The sequence below is a fragment of the Chanos chanos genome, chromosome 2 (assembly GCF_902362185.1).
Source record: "Chanos chanos chromosome 2, fChaCha1.1, whole genome shotgun sequence".
In the NCBI taxonomy this organism is placed as follows: Eukaryota; Metazoa; Chordata; class Actinopteri; order Gonorynchiformes; family Chanidae; genus Chanos; species Chanos chanos.
In genome coordinates this window covers 50,889,718-50,911,317 of record NC_044496.1, presented here as the reverse complement: position 1 = coordinate 50,911,317, position 21,600 = coordinate 50,889,718, and the positions used below count along the sequence as shown (strand labels likewise).

The following is a 21,600-nucleotide window of genomic DNA, read 5'->3' as shown; positions in this document are numbered from 1 at the left end:
ATTTTCAGACTCCTTTGTCAAGAAAATATTTACCCAGAAGCCTGTGTAACTATGTAGGTGATCTTTTTTTACTAGTATAAAATATGTTCTAGACAAGCATTAATGTTCCTTTTGGACCTCAAAGGTTTCCTCTTGGCCTAAACCTTTCCATCAGTTTGTCTTGTTGTTGAAAGTTGAAATACTCCATGAGGAAATCCTTCAAGGGTCAAAAGTACACGTAAATGACAAATAATGAAAAAGAGGTAAGACCTTTCTTTGTTGCTTCATATGAACTGTATTTGGCCAAAAGAGTCCTTCTTACAAACTGTTAAACAAAAAACCAAACTCAGTCTTTTCTGACATGGTTTCTAAGATCACATCAATTCAAGTAGTGAAATATGAATGAATGTGTTGTCTTAGTCACTAGTATGTCTGAGGCCACATACCCGTGGAGCAAATACCTTGTACACTGACAGTTTTGGCTTCCATAAAGAGCCACATGTATGTGAGGACTCCTCTAAACCCTCTGTGTTTTTCCATCCATTTTTCGTTTTTATTGTTACTGAAGAGACCAGTTTTTAGAACAGATAAGATTCCGGTCATTCAGGAAATGATTTTCACTGTGGGTTTCCCCCCATGTCTTTCGTATGGTCGTTTCCTGCTTGATTAGTTGCCACCGAATCAGAATTGTTTGCTTGAATCCAAAAGCGAGGGTAAGCCAGTCTACAGAGCTACATGTCAAGGTGTAAGAAGGTAAAGGTGAAATCAAGAAAGCTAATATTTTGTCAGTTTATTTAATCAAAACAACACAGATACAAATACACCCACAACAACTGGTCGACGAAATCCTTTTACGAAAAGTAAAATTACGAAACCTAAGTGATCCTACTTGCCGGTTAAAACTGCACTGCCTTACCACATGTTAAGCACTGCTCTATTACTAAAACCCGACTATCTGCGTTGCTGCGTTGGAAGCAGTGTTGTATAAAGTGCCAAACAGCCACACGTGACTAAACATAACTATGTCCCTTGAAATGGGAAGCAAACGTTAAAGTAACCCACAAGAAAACAACTTAAGTAGAAGTTTTCAAGTATCTGTTTTTACGCGTACTTAGGTGACAAAAGTACAGGTAAATGACATAAAGAATGAAAAAGCAGTAGGACCTTTCTTTGTTGTTTTATATGTTCATGTCCGGACATAAAACGGGTCTTTCTTACAAACTGTCAACAAAAAACAAAATCCAGTCTGCCATGGTTCAATTTGTCCTGGCGAAGAACTGAGTTGTATAGTACTGTCAAAAAATCATTAGTCCTTGAAAAAGGACAAATGCGTCCATCGTGTGGACAAATGGAGGTACTGCAGAGGTAAGTTTTTTAAAAACTACGAGAAACATCTCCTTTTATCTTGATATCTTGTCACATTCTTACACTGTGACGATTTAATTACAACAGTTTCACTCATTTTATGCCTTTAACTAGTACAAATTAACAGTGACCCTATGTCTCCACTCTGAGTCGGAACTTTCACGTTTTTGCATCACCTTGATTCGATTTGCCATTTATGGCGCCCGACAACACGCATTCCAATTACTTTAAAAACGCATTTCAAGGTACAGGTACTTGCATTTTCCTTAACATTCTTTTGGTCTCTCGCTAGGTGGCTGTACGCACTGATATTCAGGTCCCGGCAAGACGACTGCGCCCGAACTCGCAGAAACAGATAAGGTGGAGCTATCTCGGCGAACGTTTCGTTACAGGGGGACAGTCAACACATTTCAGGTTACTGTCGCATATGGTTCAAAGTTCTGCTCGTCAGACCGTGGACGACGCCTGTTTGTGTGACTGGCGGAAAGACACGCAACGTCAAAGAGTAAGTCAGAGGTTACATGACATGGGAATTACTTGGTTTATTTCAGTCTTTTCCCACTGAACACAGGCTAACGATATTGCTTTTCAGGAACAGCATAGAGTGTGTTAATCATCATGTTATGGACTTCTTGGTTTCATTGGTTGTTGACCTCAAGTTCTGAACAAAGAAAATACCAAGTGAGAGAGATGTGATGTTGTCACTGAAACTGACAAAATATAAACTGTGGCATTACGGCGTATATTTTTGCAGGTGTAAGAGATCGGAGTGTTCATATTTTCCAAGGACGTCTCCCACTACTTTACAAGGCAATCGTGTGGAAACAGGAAGTGTTTTGCAGTTTTTTTAGATTCACTTATTCATTCATTACAGTTACTGGCTACAACTGGCGAAAGAATCTCCAATTTTTCTAACACATTACGTATATTTGGAGCATAAATGTGAGATGTGTCATTCACTTGTAGTACAGAAACAACTGTAGGTTTGAAGCGAATTCTCAATATGTGGCTCTTCCTTGTAAGGTATGGTCAGATGATAACACTTGACAGCTCACTTGAAATGGTCTGGCCACGGTTGTAGTGATATTATTTTAACGCTCCGAAACCTCGCAGGAATAGCTGACAGTAAACCTCTAACTGACAGTGTACTTCCAGTCAGTGGTGAATAGTTGAAATACGTCTTTACTGTAATGGAGTATGTTTTGGGATGTTTCCCCTTTACTCGAGTAGGCCTATATTTCTGTCAACTTTCACTTTTACTTCACTACAGTTTCAAAAGCAAATGGCTACCTTACATTTACATTTACATTTCTGGTGACACCTTGATTAGTTACTGAAATAATAAATCAGCGGAAAACAACAAATTGTGTGTGTGTGTGGGCAAACTGGCAAAAGTGTTTCACTCGATCAATCATTCAGCTAAATCACATCCCCCCATAGACTGGACTAGCGTCCTAGATGTTACCATGGTTATTACCGGGGCGTGCACCAGCCTCATTTAATCGCTGCACAATATCGGTATTTTATGTAGATCACTTAGATCTAGATGATATAACAAGGTCGTCCTGTTTTTCATTGTTTGTGTCATTTACTTGTACTTTTGGCATTTAAGTAGATCTACATGCAATATCAGATACTTTAAAACTTTCGCTTGGGTAATTTTCCCAATGGCTACTCTTTATGACTTTTGGGTGTTTCATACAACCCTGCTACCAACTCAGCAATGTGGATACGCAGATTTTTTTAGATAGAGTCGTAATTAAAGTGTAGTAAGGCAGTGCAGTTTTTATTCAGCAAGTAAAATCTCTTAAGTTTTTGAAATTTTACTTTCTGAAAAGTACTGCATGGGCCAGTAATTGTAGCCTTTTTGTATTTGCTGTCTCAACAGAATAAAACTGACAAAATATCAGCTTCCTTGATTACACTTTCATCCTTTTACACCTTGACATATAGCTCTAAAGACTAGCTTCCCCATGTTTCTAGTTCCAAGGAAGCAAAACTTATGTCGATACACTTAACTGAGCAGGAATTAACCATAAGGAAGACATCCTATAGGAGGGAAATCCACAGTAAGACCATTTCCTGAATGACCAGAGTCCTGTCTGTGCTAATAACTGGTCTTTTCAATTACAACAAAACAAATGAATGAAAAAAGACATAAGATTTAGAGAAGTCCTCACACACATGTGGCTCTTTCTGGAGGCCAAAATTGTTAAATTGTCAGTGCTCTGCCATCAGCTGACAAGGTATTTGCTCTACAGGTATGTGGCCTCAGACATAAATAGTGATAACTGAGATGCGTCAGTTATATGAACAAAGCTCTAGTAGATATGAAGTATTATTTAAGGACACCGTGCATTTATAACTGATGACATGCTCCTTGTATGGATTCCCCCTTTCTGGTGGAAATGCAGATTAGATTGTGATGTGTGTCGATGTTTACAAAATTTTAAAACTGTTGAAGCTCACACATCACCAACTCTATTGTTTAGTTCACTTCTATATGTGTTTGCTCAACTGAGCTGATTAATTGACACAGTGCATTCATGAATGTGTTCCTCAATATTAAATAAAATTATTTTTGTAATTTTGTAATTTAAATATCAGATTTTGTGGAAACTAAGACAGCACATTCATTAATGTCTCATAACTTGAAATGATGTGTTCTTAGCAGCCATGTCAGAAGAGGTTGAGTTCGGCACGGAAGCACAAAACGATGACTGTGTGGATGCCAGACGTGGTGATTCTCAGCAGTAAGACCTTTTTACACATGTTTTACAATTTAATTTTTATAAGGTACCCATCCTTTATACAAAATGTTTTTTAACACCAGTGCATAAAATAGTAAATAAAGTTCCAGGCTCAGGTGAATCAGAAAATCTAACTCATCATGCCAAATGGATGTTTAAAGACCCACATACTGAAAGTGTTTATATAGATCTAGTGCTCATGTGACAAAACAAGATTAGACATCTGCCTGAGTGTTTGTAGTTTTGCCCTCAAAAACCTAGTCATTTGAGTTTGGAAAAGTTTCATGAATGATGAATTAATCTAGAAACTTTATCTTAAACTCAGCTATTATGCACTTTTTTAAAAATACATCTAATGAAAAGAATATTTTGATATAAAAAAAAAATGTAAATGCAATTGCTTGTTATCACTTGATGTTTTTTTCTTTTTTTCCTTTTTTTTAGATTGAACTTAGAAATATTTTTTATAGTCAAGCACAAGAAACTTCAGTTTTAGAAAAAAATCCCTCTCGTACTGCAGGATTGCACTACAACATGAATTGGTAACAAATGTAAAAGTTTTAAGGCAGTAGCATGGAATCAGGAGTACGGTGAGGGGTTGTGCTTAAACATCTTGATAGACCTGTTTGTCTGCAGCACAAATGCTAGTGAGTGTGAACTCCCAAATCTCTGGATTCATTTTGCATTGTTATGTTCCCGTAGGCCACAAGGCTCCAGTGCTCGCAGACCTCATGAACATAGAGATTTCAAATCTCTCGATGGCTCATTCACATACAACATGAACTTTCCCAGCCTAGGACAGTGCATCGTCATCAACAATAAGAACTTTGAGAAGAGTACAGGTAGCTGAACACTAGCCACATTTTTGTGCTGCTTATTTATGTTATGTTGTACTTGGTTTAACTGCACTTGTAAATGTTTTCCACGTGTTGTCATTGCTTGAACTGAATTGTACTGAAGTGAATCAAAGTGAATTGAATTGAATTGAATTGAACTGAATTGAATTGAATTGAATTGAATGGGAACTTTTTTTGCTGTTGACCTAACTTGAAGCGTCCTCTATGTAGAGTAGTAGTTCAGTTTGTGACAGGTTCTTATATGATATTCCACACTTTGTATATTCTCTGTTGAAGGAATGGGCTTACGTGATGGGACAGATGTGGATGCTGCCAGTGTTTTCAAGGCGTTCTCAGCAGTGGGTTACAAGGTTAAAATCTATAATGACCAAACTGTCTCAAGGATGAAGAGCTTGTTGCAATCAGGTACGTGTTCATGGGGTTATACTGCACGTCATCTCCATTTCTCAGTGTTTCTCAGTTTCTGACATGCCTGCCTCAATATGGCATAACGTGACGCTTATCGGCGTTTGAACAAACATATTACTTCACCCTTCTATACCTGATCTCCTGTGCACTACTTATCACTCTATGATTTATGCCTCACAGCACTTCTTTACTGGTACTTTAAATCCATGCCTATACTGCCCTGTGTGCACTGATTCTTTTTACGACGTAGATTTACTTCTCTTAAACTGGCACTATCTAGCATGTGATAGTTTGCACTCGATAGTTTATATCATGGAGGCTCTTTAATCCAGTTGCAGCGCACTCTTGTTTTCCTTTAAATTCATGGCATGTGTATCTGGACTGATACTGAACTTAGCAGTGGTACTCATGCAACAGTCAGCTCCCCACTGGCTATTTGCTTGGTTTGTTTTCTGCCTGTCTTGGAAGTCACTTTGGATGAACGTGTCTGCTAAATGAATACATGTAAATCACTATCCCCCAGTGGCCAAGCAGAACCACAAAGACTCGGCATCATTTGTTTGTGTGTTGCTAAGTCATGGCGATGAAGGGACGATCTATGGAACGGATGGTTTGATCGACCTGAAGGAGCTAACAGGCCTCTTCAGAGGAGACCGCTGTTCCACACTGGTCGGCAAGCCCAAGCTCTTCTTCATCCAGGTGAGCTGTTTGATAGACAAGATTTGCTTGTATTTAACTGACGACAGCTTTGTCTTTATAGTTTTTTGGTTTGGTGTAGCTTTGTCTATTCCACAATCGCAGATGAATTTGGAATGTATGAGCAGATGTCGTATTCACTGTATCAGCTGCTTAGTAATGATCTTGTAAAAATGATTGTGTAACACTCATCCAACGCTGCTCTCAGGAATAAGCAACAAGCGGTTTTCACCGTACAGAATGAAGGATGTCTGTCACCTTCAAAATCTTTGAACACCGTAAATTTGATTGAGAAAAATAAAACATTTGATGAGCGCTGTCTCGTTAAAAATATCCTGACATGCTTTCGCTCGGCGTGTGTTCTGTAGGCCTGTCGAGGTTCGGCGTTGGATGATGGAGTTGAGGCAGATTCAGTGAGTGAAGACTCAGGGGGAAGGATTCCTGTAGAGGCAGACTTTCTCTATGCCTATTCCACTGCACCAGGTATGTCTACCCACTGCTCTTACTGCCCTGCTTATTGCTTGTACTGCCATGAGCTAATGAACTATATTCCCAGTTAGCTGTGACAAGCTGAATTCTTCACAACAGTTTCCTCAGACTGCCTACTGCATCGATAGAAAATAAATATAAATAATTAGAAATTATTATAAGAATTATATTAATTATTATGATTATAAACAAGTCAGTCACTGATGTTTACACATTTTGCTGTAATAGAACATGTGTTTATGGGTGCGCAAGTATGTGCGGGTGGCTTTAATTCACATCATTGTTGTACTGGATGTCAGTCCTCACCAGTTGCTTTGTTTATACTCTCTGTCAGGCTACTACTCCTGGAGAAACACTTCTAACGGCTCCTGGTTTATACAATCACTGTGTGAGGTATTGTCCAAGCGCAGCAAAGAGCTGGAGATCATGCAAATCATGACACGGGTCAACAGCATGGTGGCACATAGTTTTGAGTCTAACTCCAGTATCCCAGGATTCACGGGAAAGAGGCAGATCCCATGCATTGTGTCTATGCTGACCAAAGAGCTTTACTTCCCATAACTACATTTGAAATATATGAGCAATGCTGATTAGAAATTGTTTTTTTTTTTGAATGGGTGCAGACCATTGGACAATAGTTTTAATACATTCCAAGAATGACTAAGGGGTTTAAGACGTTGTCCATTGTCAGAGCATAACCTGTTATTCTTAATTCTGGCATCTCTGGTATCTGTCTGGATAGACTGTGGAATAGTGGGGGGTTAAACAGTGTTTGTGTGTTTGGTAGAAAATGCATGTCAACTATTGTGCCAAAGATCCAGTAGTTTTACTCTTAAATACTATTTAAAATGTATTTTGTACATGACGTGATTGAATAGTTTGTGCATATTTCAACATCATGTCACATTGGTGTTTGTGAATATGTGAACGGCAAAAGCCTTCAAAATAAGGGGAAGTCTTTCATAGATTCTTATGAATGACCATATATTTGAGTCATGCAAAATTAACAATAAGTTTGTAATGTCCTCAGTTTTGTTACTATTGTCTTAAATGGACTCTGGAAAACCTATTGAAAATTCACACTTTGTTTGACACAGTTTTCCTTTGAAATTGGTGACAAATAGATGATTAATGTAGTCAGTTTTATCCAAACCGGACTGGATGTACAGGTTGCACTGCATTGGACTTAGATCAGATATACTGTGGCAGTAACAGAACACAAACCTTAACCTCTAGCCCCCCTTGCACAATCACAGTAAGCACAGCCTGATACATATATTCTGAAAACACTGAGATAAAGTTATACGTATTTTTCCTTTTTTAACCTCGCTTACACACTGCTCTGTATCAATAAGAGTGCTCTCAGGGAAAGATATAAAAACAGGGATTTTTTATTTTTTTTTAACAATTTGAATGATTTGTGTAACTTTCATCTTCACTACAAAAATTAAATACCTTTCAACCATTAAATTTGTGTCATCACGATTTTTTGAATATCCTCTGCTTGTTTAAAGCATCTTTTTTTTTTTTTTTTTTTTTTTTTAAACAAATATATTTACTTTAGAGTTTTTCATATGCATCAATCATGTGAAGTTTGTTCACCAAAGCGTTAAGGGACGTACATACTTAACTCTCAAGCCCATTTTAGACATGGACATTTCTCTTTTTCAGACCGACGGGGCATACAAAATACAACAAGAGAGCTAAGAATGAAGTTTCATTTGCCACTTAAGTTTCCAATTCCTATTGTGCCATTTTTCTCAAAAGCCAAACAGATGGAAACAGAAGTGAAACACCAGGTGGCGCTGCGGCACAGGCTTTCCTCTTTCGGACTAAACTGAGCTGCAGGTGTGCTAACTTCCTGAGCTGTCACTACTTTCATAAACTGAACATATGGCCTATAGTTAGAGCTAAGACATGCCCCTTAAATGCTATGCATTTTGTAATTGTCATTAGATGCCTTGACCAGCAATGATTCTGGCTTGACTAGCAAAATACAGATATTTTCATCAATAAACTGCACCACTGAGTTCAATTTTTTCCTGCAGTTATGGGGCTGATCATTTTTCAGTACTTATGAAGTCACCTCACAAAAGAAAAAGAATGGATTATTTGTATTTTACTTATATTACATACACTTAATTCACAATAATCTTCAAAATTGGCAATTATCATATATGAAGTTGTCTCATTTTTTGTTTGACCTTGCTTTTTCACATTTAGTCAAACACGCACTAATTATCTTTTGTGCAATGAAATTTATGAAATATAACGGCAGTTTACCACTGATGTTTTGATGATTGAGTCCAACAGAATACCCTGAGAGTATTACATAGATCACATAGTGTCATACTCAGTTCATTTATATTTCTTGCTGCAACTAGAACTGGTATTTGCACATAATTCTTGCATGTGTGATTGTTGCACTGTAAGTAGACTGGTTGGGCGTGACCTCATAGATAAGACTTGAGTGTGTGGCAGATAAAGTGAACCCCAGACCGGGACTATAGGGTTATCCTACTCTAATTCATTTGGGAATGCAGCCAGAGCCTTCGCTTTCCATAAATGCAGTTATGCTGTGTTGAGAGGAATATCCTATGGGTACACAACTGCTGAATGCATGCGTTAGGAACAATGGAATGAATTGTTAAATATCTGTAATGTTTGTCCATGATAAGGGACACTCCTACAACAGCACTGTACAACTGGCACAGAAATGTCACAGTGTAGTACATGTTTCTGTTTTACAGGGCTATCTCTTTAAGAGAATAAAACGAAACACTAGGAAGTGAAAATGAAATTGAGTTTCACATTACAGCGTGCACCAATGAGCAGACTTCCGTGATCTCGATAACTTTGCACAACGCCCTTAGGACTATCAGACGTCGCGCAAACAATTCGGGAGGGGATTTCCACAAAGCGCTGCTTCCTTTCTATGTTTTGCTTTCGATCTGGAGAACGAAATAGCTTAAATATAAGTTTTCGTTTTGATATCGGTATCTACCATTGAATCGATTTCTTCTTTTCAATAGTGACAAGAGTATTATTATATTCTGGGACAGACTATCCACGTATCGCAGGTAAAAGCGTTTCCGCATTTCTTATTTATGGGACGCTGAAATGTTATGTCCAACAAGCTGGCTACGGACTGTTGTGTATAGACGTAAACGAAAGCTAAGGAATGTTTGGATGATGTGGAAATCTGGGAATGTTTATTTTCACTTTTGAATTGACTTGTAACCTTATATTTGAAAATGAACGTGAGGGCAGCCGTCAGTCAGTTTGTGTCCAGCACGACTTGGCGAAAAGAAGCATTGCTTAATCTATCGCCATTATGGTTAGAGTGAGAATGTTGCTAAACCATGCCACTGTATCGCCCGAGTCACAGTTAACTGATTTTGCCATGTGGTCTCTGAAACGTTTGGTAAGTTTGTTAGTTGTTCAGTGGTTGTACATAAGTGACATAAAATGCTCTCTGTCTCTGTCTCTTTCTCTGTCTATCTGTCTCTCTCCCTCTCGCTCTCTCTCACTCTCTCTATCTGTCTATCTCTCTGATGGTGCTTATATTCGTGTTGAATTTAAAGGAATATATATTAATTTCATCCTCAGGATTAATTGGGGGGAAATTGAGGGTCCATCTGAGACAGCCTATCTGACAGTCTATCTTTCGGTTTTTTATGCTGATATAGTAATTGCTCTCTCGGATAAACTTTGGGTGCTAGGATTGTGCTGGTGTGCTGTTAATGTAAACTTTCAATCTGTTTGTTAACAATGCTGTTACTTTAATACAGATCCTCCATAGATTTTATGCGGTGTTTAATGCAATAAAAAGTCTGCTTTACTTCTTAATTTTAGTAATACACATGTAAGGCAGTATTTTATGCATGTGTGAGTGCACACGTTCTCTCTCACTTATTGTCACACAGATCTGCAGACGCAGACACACACGCATGCGCTCAAACACACACACACACACACACACACACACACACACTCAGGCACAGGCACAGGCACATTCTCACATCCTCTTATATTTTCACATCCCTTTGTCTGTATCTGCAAAACATGACCAACTTTCTCCCCTTAATTCTATTCTTTAAAGTAATGCCGTGCTGAGAGTGAAGTTTGGCTGCCTATTCCACTCTCTTACGCCTGCTCTCATATTCTCTGTGTGGATATAGTGTGTGTAGAAACCACATTAGTGAAAAATTAGGTAAATAAACGAATCTCACTCTAAGAATAGACCAGTCTGCAGTTCAGGAATGGAAGCCTGAACCCGTGTAATAGTGCAAGGTCTGCGTGAAGTTGAGACTGTCCAGACAACCTTGTCTCTCCCTCTCTCTAGGCCACCATGCCAGTGGAAAGAATGAGGATGCGTCCGTGGCTGGAGGAACAGATCAACTCGTGTAAAATACCAGGTCTCAAATGGGTTAACAGGGTGGGTATATCAGTTTTGTTTTTGTTTTTTTGGGTTTTTTTTTTTTAAATAGAGAAACAATGAGGATCTTATACAACATCAAAAAGAAAAAGAAGAATTAGATAAAACATAAGATCATAAGGCCAGGTAGAAACTCTTTTGAACAAACTCAGCTCAGAAAGTTTTACCCAAATACTGAGCTTACAACGCTTACTCAAAAAACGGTGAGTCTCAGTTGCTTTATCATTTTATTTATTTTTACACTGTAGGTATCAAGTAGAGTCCTCTGGTTGTAAGTGATATGAAGTTAAAATTAAATTAACTTTAAGGAGGTGACTGTATTTCACTTAGTTTTTGTCCCAAATTCTGAATAATGTGTCCAACTTAATAGTATTATTGTGAGTGCAAGGTTTTCTGTCAGTGGTTCTTAAGTACATATTTCAGGAACATGTGAATGTGCACCTGGGTTTTATTGTTTTATTTCTCAGTTCCGTCCGATTACTGATTAACTTGATTACAAAAACAGCATAAAAATATTGCCACAGAAATGAGGCGTGTGTCCGTGACCACGTGAACTTATTGAGCTGCTCTGTTTTGCATGTACTACGCCTACAGGAAAAAAGAATATTCCAGATTCCCTGGATGCATGCTGCGCGGCATGGCTGGGATGTGGAGAAAGACGCGCCATTGTTTCGAAACTGGGCCATTCACACAGGTAGCCAAAAAAAATGAGCTGTGTCCATGAGACATAAACAGCAATACATACAAGCACGTAGTTGAAATTACAGTACATGCAGTCAGGTGAAAAACCAGGATTAGATCAATAACCTCTTAAAATGATTTTTTTTTAGGTGCGTCTACATATTTTGTTCGTATTACCCGGTTCTGTTGTGGTGTATTTATTACTGCGCTGTAGCAGTTATCTGGAGGCTCTGTTGTTGTACCAGATGAACAGTACTCCACATCCAATGGTCTCAATAGTTCTGTGTTCAAGTGTGTTCAACAGCTACAACAGAAAATCACTGAGGTTTACTGTGGGTCATGTTATATGGAATGTTTCAATCTGACTGTATTCTAACTGCATACAGCCACTATTGATGACTTGTGCTCATTAATAAGTATCTTAACACAAATATTGTAAACCATCTATGACACTGTTTTTTTTTTTGTTTGTTTGTTTGTTGTTTTAGGTAAATATCAACCTGGTCTGGATAAACCTGACCCGAAAACGTGGAAAGCCAACTTCCGTTGTGCAATGAACTCTCTGCCTGACATTGAAGAGGTAAAAGATAAAAGTATCAAAAAGGGAACAAATGCCTTCAGGGTCTACAAGATGCTGTCGCCTTCAGAGAGACAGTCAAAGAGAGGTTGGTGTTTCTCTCTTCAGCTGACACAGACAACAGTTTCATCCATAGAGACTGGTTAATACATATACTATTGTATATAATATAATTTATAATAGGGCTCGTCACCTTATGTTTGTACCGTATACACCACAGTAAAGTTCTTCTAATGATTTATGGATTTATGTCTGTTAGTTGAATTACAGATGTTGTTTTTTTATGTGGAAATGATGTGCTTGTAGAGGTTGGTGAACTGTTTTCTTTTTTGCAGGAAAGAAAAAATGTGACAAGGAGGAAAAGATAAAGGTAAAAACCAAGTCACTTAAATTCTATTGTAAATGACCTATCATTCATCCAATAAGATACCATTATTTCAGTGAGTCTCAAAATAAGTCATCAACGCATAGCATTTGCCCTGGGCTAGAAATGTGAAGACGGATGCATAATGTAATGGATATTATTAGGACACGAGGAATGCTTTCAGCAGAAAGAACATGACTTTGCAGTACTGTAGCATACGCTTTTGTGTCTTAGGTTGAACCCAGGTCTCCTGCATTGGAAAATGTGAATGGTGCTGGGGGCCTAGTGGTAGTCAAAGAAGAGATGATGACGGACCATACTGCACTGACGGGTAAGCACTGCCCATCTCAGCCCAGATGCCTGCACAATAATGATTAAAGCCTGTTAGTTCTCTCATGAATATAGCTTACATTTTAAAAATATAATCTCCTGTTCTCCCTTCTTTGTTTTGCTTCGTCGACGTGGCATTTTTATGCCGATTGTATAACATGCTATTATTCTCTCTACTCTCAGTTTGACCTAAGTGAGTTAATGAAACAATTGGCTCTTTTTTCCCCTCTGTTTGTCTAATATGTAATAATGTTGTTCTGTAGCATGTCTATCATACATAGTGGTAGGTGGGAAAAATTGCTGTAGAAGGCTTTATATGATGATGGGGAAGTGTGTGCTAGACTTACTCACATTGGTTTAGATGGCCTCTGGTGTGTGTCTGTGTGTGTTTGTGTGTGTTTTTTTGGGGGGGGGGGGGGGGGGTGTTCATTCCAAAATGGAGATTGTAAAAAAACACAAAGGGAATACACACTGGAGTGCATAGTGGGGCAGAGACTTGTCTTTTTTTTTTATAACTGGAATTTGTACCGTGTTTTCTTGAATATCCGGTTCACCCAAGGTAAAGGTGTGAATTACATTCGAAATCTATTCCTGTAAACATAACTGACTCAACAACTTCATGTTCCTGCTTGAAAGTGCAGGCGCTGATATGGTCTAACTGGTAACATTTTGCTTTTTAAATACTCTCCACAACTTCTTGGAACCATGTTCAGTGCCTGTTATCATTGTTATGATATGACCTACATGCTGTTTGCCATTTTCTGTAGTTTGATTATTCTTATCATTTTCTGTGCTTATTGTGCTGAAGGCGTTTTATGTTGTGCTGGTACGGCGTAATTAATCTGCTTGAACCTTGCCACTATGACAGGAATTAGAATTTGTGCAGCTTTCACACTGACGCCATGAAATACGTTCGCCCTCCCCTCTCTTCTGTCACCTTGTCAACATTTCTCTCATTGCCAGTTGGAACGTTGGCAATCCAGCAGGTTATCCTTTTAATGTAGCAGAGTTATGTGTGTGCGCTTGCGTGTGTGTGTGAGCGCGCGCGTGTGTGCGCGTGTGCGTGTAGACATGCTACAACATAATGCATATTCAGGCCCCCAGTTGTGATTAGACCTCAGAATGAAAACTGAAAATTCGCAGAGGGTGTGTGTGTGTGTGTGTGTCAGTACTTCCCGGTGGTGATGGGGAATAAATAGTTAACAGTAAGAGCCATTACATTTGTTTATGCAATATGAGCCTAAGCACTTATCTCTCGAATGCCTTTCGCCCCTTCTTGCGGCAGCTTTCAGATTATTTGCCAAACTCTCCTTCTATTCAGAACCCTTGTTGCGTGGAAATGTTCCAGCGCATTGCATGTATTACCTAAAATATCCACTGGCTTACTTTGAAACAACCGTTCTGAGAATGATCTTGTCGGACTTGATTTTTTGAGATGACTGCGGTGTGATAGTACACATCCTGTAGGAAGCACATTAATTGCTGATTTCCTTTCCCTAAAGAACTGTGTCCGGTCCGGTCCGTGTCCAGCAACATACCTGTTCTTATCTCTTTCAGAATCAGGCTCTCGGAGCTCAGTAGAAGAGCAGATGGTCATCAGTGAACTCCCAGAGGTGTGTCAGACCATAGAGGTTGTGACAGAGAATGAAGACCAGGCAGTGACCTCCAGTCATCCCTACCCACTGCAGATCTCTCCTGTGTCCTCTTATGGAGGTTAGTCCATCCTCTCTCACCCAGCTGAACTGGGACAGCGCTAGGTAGATAAAGACTCTGACAAGACACTGGTAATGGGGGGGTTATTATCTGGTGCGAGCAAGGTGTCACCTGTATAGAATGTATTGGCTCAGTGCCTGTCGTTGAATGGTTCCACTTCAAATGAAATTTCATGAGCAGCATGTCACAATGTCATAAGCCTTCATAAATGCTACAAGTGTCAAAGAAGATTAAACACTATAACATGTAACGTTATATGAGTATTATCATTGCATTATGCTATGTATTTGTTAAGCGACTTTTATTTTTAAATGTCTCATATCCACTGTTGGCTTAGCTGCTCTGAGTTTACTAACCTACTAACTGATTCAAGTTAGTAGGTTAGTAGTAAGACTACTCTGCACGGCAGTGTAGTTTGTTTAACAGGACTTTATTTGAAAGCATAGTTAATTACATGCTTTACATCCTCAATTATGTAATGGACAAACCGCATAATAAAAATTGTACGTTAAGTATGATAAGCAAAGACTATTATCATCAGGAAATATGTAACAGGACTGTATTTTATACGGGAGAGTATTAAAACAGAAAAGGTTATACTGAAAATGCCATTTAAGGAAGTACTAAAAGGTAAAAAAACAGGTTGAGAATTGAGCGTGGCAAAAGGCCAAAGGCTTTGATTTGATACTGGCGATAAAGACGCTTTGTCAGCAAAACTTGGGAAGGTCAATAAAATTCACCAACGTGAATAAAACCATCAAAAAAAAGGTGTTCACTAAAAGAGGGCTTAGAGAAGCTGCAACAGACAAAACAAAACAAAACAAAACATTACAGTATTGAATGAAAAGACCAGCATAATACAACCAGAATAGAGCTGTCTCTGAAACTGGAATTTCCCTCTTTTTTTTTTTTTTTTTTTTTTTGAGAATCAAAAACATGTGATTGGACAAGACCATTGTGTAAAGGATGTGAGCACGTTTCAGTTTTCAGGCAATTCATGCTTTATTGCCGTTAAACAAATGCCGTATTTGAAAGGTGTATTTACTTACAATTAAGTTTTTCACTTTCTCCCATCAAATAACACACACTGTTTCAGGTAAATATGTGAGACTTCATACAGTTACTCCCATAGGGAAACTAGGAATTTGATTTGACGGTGGTTCGTCCAAACGGTATTGACTCATTGTTCTGGCTAGTCTAGGCCTGTTTGTGCTCATTGTAGTAAACATGACAACATTATCTGAGAGCTGCTCCTCATCTGGCCGTAGATCTAAACTCTGAGTCGTGTGTTAATCAGTAAACAGGGGATGGTAAAGCTTGTACTTTGTTTTGACCCTTGTTTCGTTAATTCTTGCGCTAGGTGAGCCGCAATCTTGTCAGACCAGGACACTGTTTGGAAAAAAAAAAAAAAAAAACCTGACTGACAGTAATTAGAATGATAAGATTATTATCGGAAAGCTTGTTTAACTCTTGTTGGAGATCTGATGCATTCTCCAGTACATCTCTTTGACTGAGGTGAATTTTATCTTTGGATATGTAAGACAGCTAAATTAAGACGGGGTAAGGCATAAGTCACAGTGCAGTATAGCTGCACACTTCTCCTTTTTATTCATTATACAGCTCAGTCATATATCTGAGAATAGCATCTCTTTTGAAGAATGTTTTTTGGGGGTGGGGGGGCTTATTTGGAGGTATTGGTTAAGTGTCTGTCTCATAGTGGAGCTCAGTAGCAGAGCCCAGAACATGCCCATTGAACATATACACCCCAGTGGCTGCTAAGCTCATGAATGTGGTAGTCCTCCTACCACAGTGCTACAGTGCATATGCTATTGCTTCATCTCTAATCCCCAAATAATCATCAGTACCACTGTGGGAAAAGTAACATTCTCCATCTGTGCATACACAGTTCAGTAGTCTTCCAGTATTAAGCATGTGTGTGTTTTCTGTGAACTTCTTATCTCGTTTTGCCATCTGGATGTTTTGAAAATCTGGCACGTAATCATCTATAAATAGCACACTTATCATATAAAACAAGGCACATGACCACGTACCTGTTTTGTTCATGGAAATATATATTTAGCATTTTCTGCGTTCGCAGCCTAAGCTGTTGCCCAATGCAACATGACTGCGCAGATCTCTGCAGTAGTCAGCGAGATATTTTTAAGCTGTTAAGAATTTGGATTAGGTGAGAGAAGAAGTTTGGCGTATTGTGGCAGAACTCGTTTTCTGTATACCGAGAGACTCTCATTCATTTTTCCCTTCACCCTCCTTCCATGTAGTCCAATCAAACTCGTTTATCAGGAAATCCCAGAGTTATGAGTTTAACAGTCCTTCTCTTTGTGTTTGTCCACAGAAAGTGACACTGACAGTGTTCACAGTGAAGAAGACACCAAAGAGGTATGCATGACTTTGCTCTTTCAGCGCAACCACCATAAAGATTTAAATTGGCAAGAAAACGTCAAATGTAAAACACAAACATATGTTATAACACTTGCGTGGTCCCACTCCAGGGTCTGTATTTTGCTAATTAGCACTGCACCGATAAGCAGTTCTGATATACAGTGTGTGTGTGAAAGAAATGGGACGCTGTCTCTTTAAGAAAGGCCGTCTGAAGGGCCTTTTCCAGATTTACCACTCTGTGTCAGCAGCCTTTTTAAAACTTGCTGCAGATCAGTATTGCTGTTTGGTTTGTAATTTTTTAACTGACATAAGCGTGGTAATAATAGCTGATCCTAGATCTGTAGGTGTATAAAAAGCAAGAGGGTTTTTCATTGTGGCTTGCTCTGTGTTGCTGTATGCCCTGGAGTGTTAACTCATAGCTATTGTTATCATACTGATAAAGAGCCCCCAGTAAACTTAATTAAATTTCACAATGTGTATATTAATGCTGAACAAAGAATGTTAAGACACTCTCAGCTTTAGCTCTATCAGGCTACTTTGAATGTTTATCAGCTGGTTGAAATCCATGTACAAATTCTTAGCAGATGCCAGGACACTTCATATGATATTTCAAAGACAATATGGAGTTCCTTTTTTTAAGATTAGGAAGTTTGAGCACACTGCTGAGTTTCCAGCGTTACCGTAAAAACGATCAGGCTTGCATCTTTTACCTCAGCCCCTGTTTTCAGTTCCTGTCCTACTGTGCTATGACGCAAAACAAAAAAAAAAAGAAAAAAAAAAAAATCACACACACACACACATAAAAAAAAGAAAGAGTGCAACGTTATGTCTTTAACTCTTACAAATGTGCTGTAGCATGTTTGAAAATGATTACAACTTTCATTCCTAGAGTCATTCTCGGACCAGCACCTACCCACAGGCATTCACAGGTCGTCTAAGCCATGAGTGACTTATCAAATCTGTAACTGCTGCTTTATTACTTTATTGCTCTGTTGGGAAATTTTATTTCATCATGTCTGGAAAGAGGTGAAGCTTACACTCAAGCTTCAGAAAAGATAGAAACAAGAAAAAGAATAATATTAACTCGCCTTCAAAGAAACAAAGATACAAACAAGAAAAGAGTATATTAACTCACCTTCAAAGAAACAAAGTTAAGTCAATACCGGTATCTGATGTTTCTTATTTTGTGAACCGTTGGTCAGAGGTTCAGGGAAATTAATTTCAACAGCATCAGCATTGACAACTGTGAAACAGTGAAACTGTAAAAACTGTGAAACTGAGAAACAATAGCGATGCAGTGAAAAATGGAAGGGCAATGAAAATTCGCAGCTTAAACATTGTTTACCTGTCAAAGCGTACCATTGTTTTAGAATTAACCGGCCATTATTTCCTTGTGTCGTATCTGTCTTAAGTGGACGCTTTCACAGCAAGCTGTTACAAACTGATAGTCAAGATCCAGCAATAAACCTGACAGGAACAGTTACAGAAATTGTAAACAAGCTGTAATTTAAAAGGGCTAAAGAATGACATGTTTATGTGACAAGTATTCATTTCGGTGGCTTATTTTATGGCTTTTCTTCTTTTTTGTCAAAAACCCTTGGAGCCACTGAGGCAGGAGGGGAAATGCGACTCTGCTTTTGTGTGTGTGTGTGTGTGTGTGAGAGAGAGAGAGAGAGAGAGAGAGAGAGAGAGAGAGAGTGAGTGGGCAGGAAACTGAGGTTCCTCTGCATTCCAAACAGTAGATGAATCATGCACTGTTCAACAGAGGGAAGAGTACCTTATCTTGACATGGTTCATATGTTTAAATTAGCTAAAAACATGGTTCATGTGTTTAAAACAGCTATTCTTTAGAATAGTTGAATTCTGATCATTTAGTTTGCTTGATAAGTTACGTCTATGTAATGATGTCAAAAATAATCCTAAAATGTGTTGTTATGGAGGAAAATACCAAGGTTTTAATCCATCCCGTGTAAATATTCTGTTCACTAACAACAAATTTGAAATAATGTAATAAAACATCAGTCTTAGGCAACAGTTTAAGTCATTTTCACTCGATAATAAGCCATTCTTCACAAACATTCTTCATAGTAACCATGTGACATTTCGCGTGACATTTCATGCATGATCTCTGCACCTGTATGGCAGGTTTTTAAAAGATGTTGAAGATGAAAAACATGGCAGTTAACAGCAAGCCAACTGCTTTCATATGTTTTATACCATATTTCAGTACATTCGCTCACATACACAGCTATTATTGCTTTATTAATAAAGTCTATGCGCGTTGTAAATTGAGAAAACCTTATTTTGGTATATTTGTCACAACAGGGGCTACAAAATATCTGGAACGCCAAGCAGCATCCCCTCAACATGAAACTGCCCACATGTTCCTTGCCTGGCATGTCCACCTTTGTCAACCAGACCAAGACAAACTTCAAGATTACCGCCATACCAGACTCTGAGCCTCGCGCTGTGCCTTACGCTGCTGCAACCTGGACCCAGTTGCCGCGGCAACTTCCCTCCCAGTCCCCGGGCCCGTCTGGCAAGCCCGTGGCTTCCGAGACCCGGGCTAGCGTCATCATGAAGACTTCCGACGTGTCCAAATCCTCCGTGAAGTCCTGCTGAGCAGGTCCATCAGACCCAGACACCACGCTCCGGCATCGTTGGACACTAAAGACGGATCAGAGACTCGAGGAACACTATCGATCCTTTCGAGAAGAGCAGCGGACAGGGGATGCTCAGGCATAAGAACGACTGCCCAGGCTGAACACATTGTCCTTTTTCCTGGGGGGGGGTTCCAGCCTCAGCGGACCGATGCCTATCGAAACGCGTCTCCTTGCCTTTTTAATTCAGGGAGAGGTTCAGTGATGTACTCGTTGGAAAGTGCCTGAATCTGGAGTGTCTAGTTGTTTTTTTTTTGTTTGTTTTTTATTGCCCATTGTTAATATGTATGTACATATGGAAAATGGCCTTGTGTAATTGCCAATGACTTCTGCACCTTAAGGTAAAGCACTGAATGAGGTAACTGTGGCTTCTCTCTGTTCCGCAACAACTAGGGAATACGTTATGTCTCTTAGGAATATTGTGAGCTTGTCCTTGTGTGTATCTCATTTAGAACAGCCAAAAGGAAAAAAAACATGCACCTAGTTAAACCATCTTAACTTATCCTTAAACGTCTCTTACATGCCAATATATTTTTGTATAAAGGGAATTTTATCTGAGGTGAAAGAGCGTGTTCTATTTCATTAATTTTCTTTTGTTTTCATATTGTAATGGCTCTCGATTTGTAATTTCTGGTATTTGTGTGTGTGTGCGTGTGTGTGTGTGTGTATGTGTGTGTGCGTGCGTGTGTGTGTGTTTTTGTTTGTTTGTTTTTTGTGATTAAGGCACTTATTTTGTCTGTGTTTTGCATCCTCTACTGAATGTGACAACATACGTGAATTTTGCTCATGTGTAGTTTTATGTTAACGCGTGGTAGAAGGCTACTACAGCGTATGGAAGTAGCTGCCACAGTTCTCTGAAAATATGCACACATATTTGAGTGTGTTATTAAGCACATTCATGAGCAAACTTAAATCCTGTGGATCATTCTATATGCCAATCTTGATGAGAGATTTCTTACAATTTTGTTGGTATCATAAGATTATCTTGAAAATAAACGTCAAACACTGCTTATCTCAGGACTGTTTGAAAGAGGAGTCCGATCTTGCATTGTTAGTGTCATCCTTTACTTCAAGGTATCTTTTCAGTCATAAAATCATAATGCGTCTAACCAGTCAATTACAGATATAAACTTGTTTGATGTCCCACTCCCTATACTGTCCTGTAGAAACCGTCCAGGTATCTTTGACAGGAGCATATAGTGCATACCAGTGTTGCCAGTTTGAATAGCACTCTTTCAGGACTCGTTAAATGTGTTGGTACCGTGTGATTGTTCCGTGTTCCATAGAGCTGCTGAACCTTCTGTAAATCAGCCGTGAACCTCTCCCTCATTGCATAGCTATTGACCTTCCTTTAATCTCCAGCATTATAACTACCATAAAACAGATGCTGTATGTACACATGGCAGTAAGCTGTGATCATTTTCCATGATTTATGGATACACCTCTGGCTTTTGTAACTTAGTCTTGCTCAGTTGTTGAGAAGCTGGAAAAAGCAGTTTGAATGTGTCCCTTTATTTGCTGCTACATGAGAACTCTTACAAGCTTTTTTTTTTTTTTTTTTCAAATTTATGTCTGCCTCACAATATTACTGAGTGGCAATGTGTTTCTCACCTAAGTCAATGCACAAAGAAAGTGACATCCATGCACAGAGCGACTGAACAGATAAAGCAAAAAGCGGTCTTACTCCACTGGAAAGTTTTAGAATGTTTTAAAACGTTTAATTAAAACGCTGAGGCGGATTATTTGTTATTATTCTGTGTCATTGGTTTAAGAACTCAAATTTAGGAGAGTAAGACCTGGTGGCAAAGTTTAAATGCTATTCTTTCTTTATTTACATTTTTACTTGTAAGCTGTATCGCTAACAGATGCAGCTGTAACACATCTTATCACTGT

At 38.8% G+C, this 21,600-nt stretch overlaps 2 protein-coding genes across 3 annotated transcripts; both read left to right on the top strand.

The window, feature by feature from the left end:
- The first annotated feature begins 1,769 nt into the window (after window positions 1-1,769).
- casp3b (caspase 3, apoptosis-related cysteine peptidase b) lies at window positions 1,770-7,958 on the top strand. Of its 2 annotated transcripts, none has more exons than XM_030793236.1 (7): window positions 1,770-1,849; window positions 4,016-4,097; window positions 4,797-4,936; window positions 5,228-5,356; window positions 5,883-6,058; window positions 6,424-6,538; window positions 6,879-7,958. In XM_030793236.1, the coding sequence occupies exons 2-7, from the start codon at window positions 4,021-4,023 to the stop codon at window positions 7,103-7,105; spliced, it is 864 nt and encodes a 287-aa protein (XP_030649096.1). In that variant the 5' UTR covers window positions 1,770-1,849; window positions 4,016-4,020; the 3' UTR covers window positions 7,106-7,958. The 2 variants fall into 2 exon arrangements, with proteins under 2 accessions (XP_030649096.1, XP_030649105.1); XM_030793245.1 differs by having other exon boundaries at window positions 1,800-1,849; window positions 4,019-4,097.
- A 1,506-nt stretch (window positions 7,959-9,464) lies between these two features.
- irf2b (interferon regulatory factor 2b) lies at window positions 9,465-20,293 on the top strand. The gene is made up of 9 exons (XM_030794452.1): window positions 9,465-9,624; window positions 10,890-10,982; window positions 11,577-11,676; window positions 12,152-12,328; window positions 12,576-12,610; window positions 12,839-12,935; window positions 14,492-14,647; window positions 17,001-17,044; window positions 19,373-20,293. The coding sequence occupies exons 2-9, from the start codon at window positions 10,896-10,898 to the stop codon at window positions 19,667-19,669; spliced, it is 993 nt and encodes a 330-aa protein (XP_030650312.1). The 5' UTR covers window positions 9,465-9,624; window positions 10,890-10,895; the 3' UTR covers window positions 19,670-20,293.
- The last annotated feature ends 1,307 nt before the right edge of the window (window positions 20,294-21,600 follow it).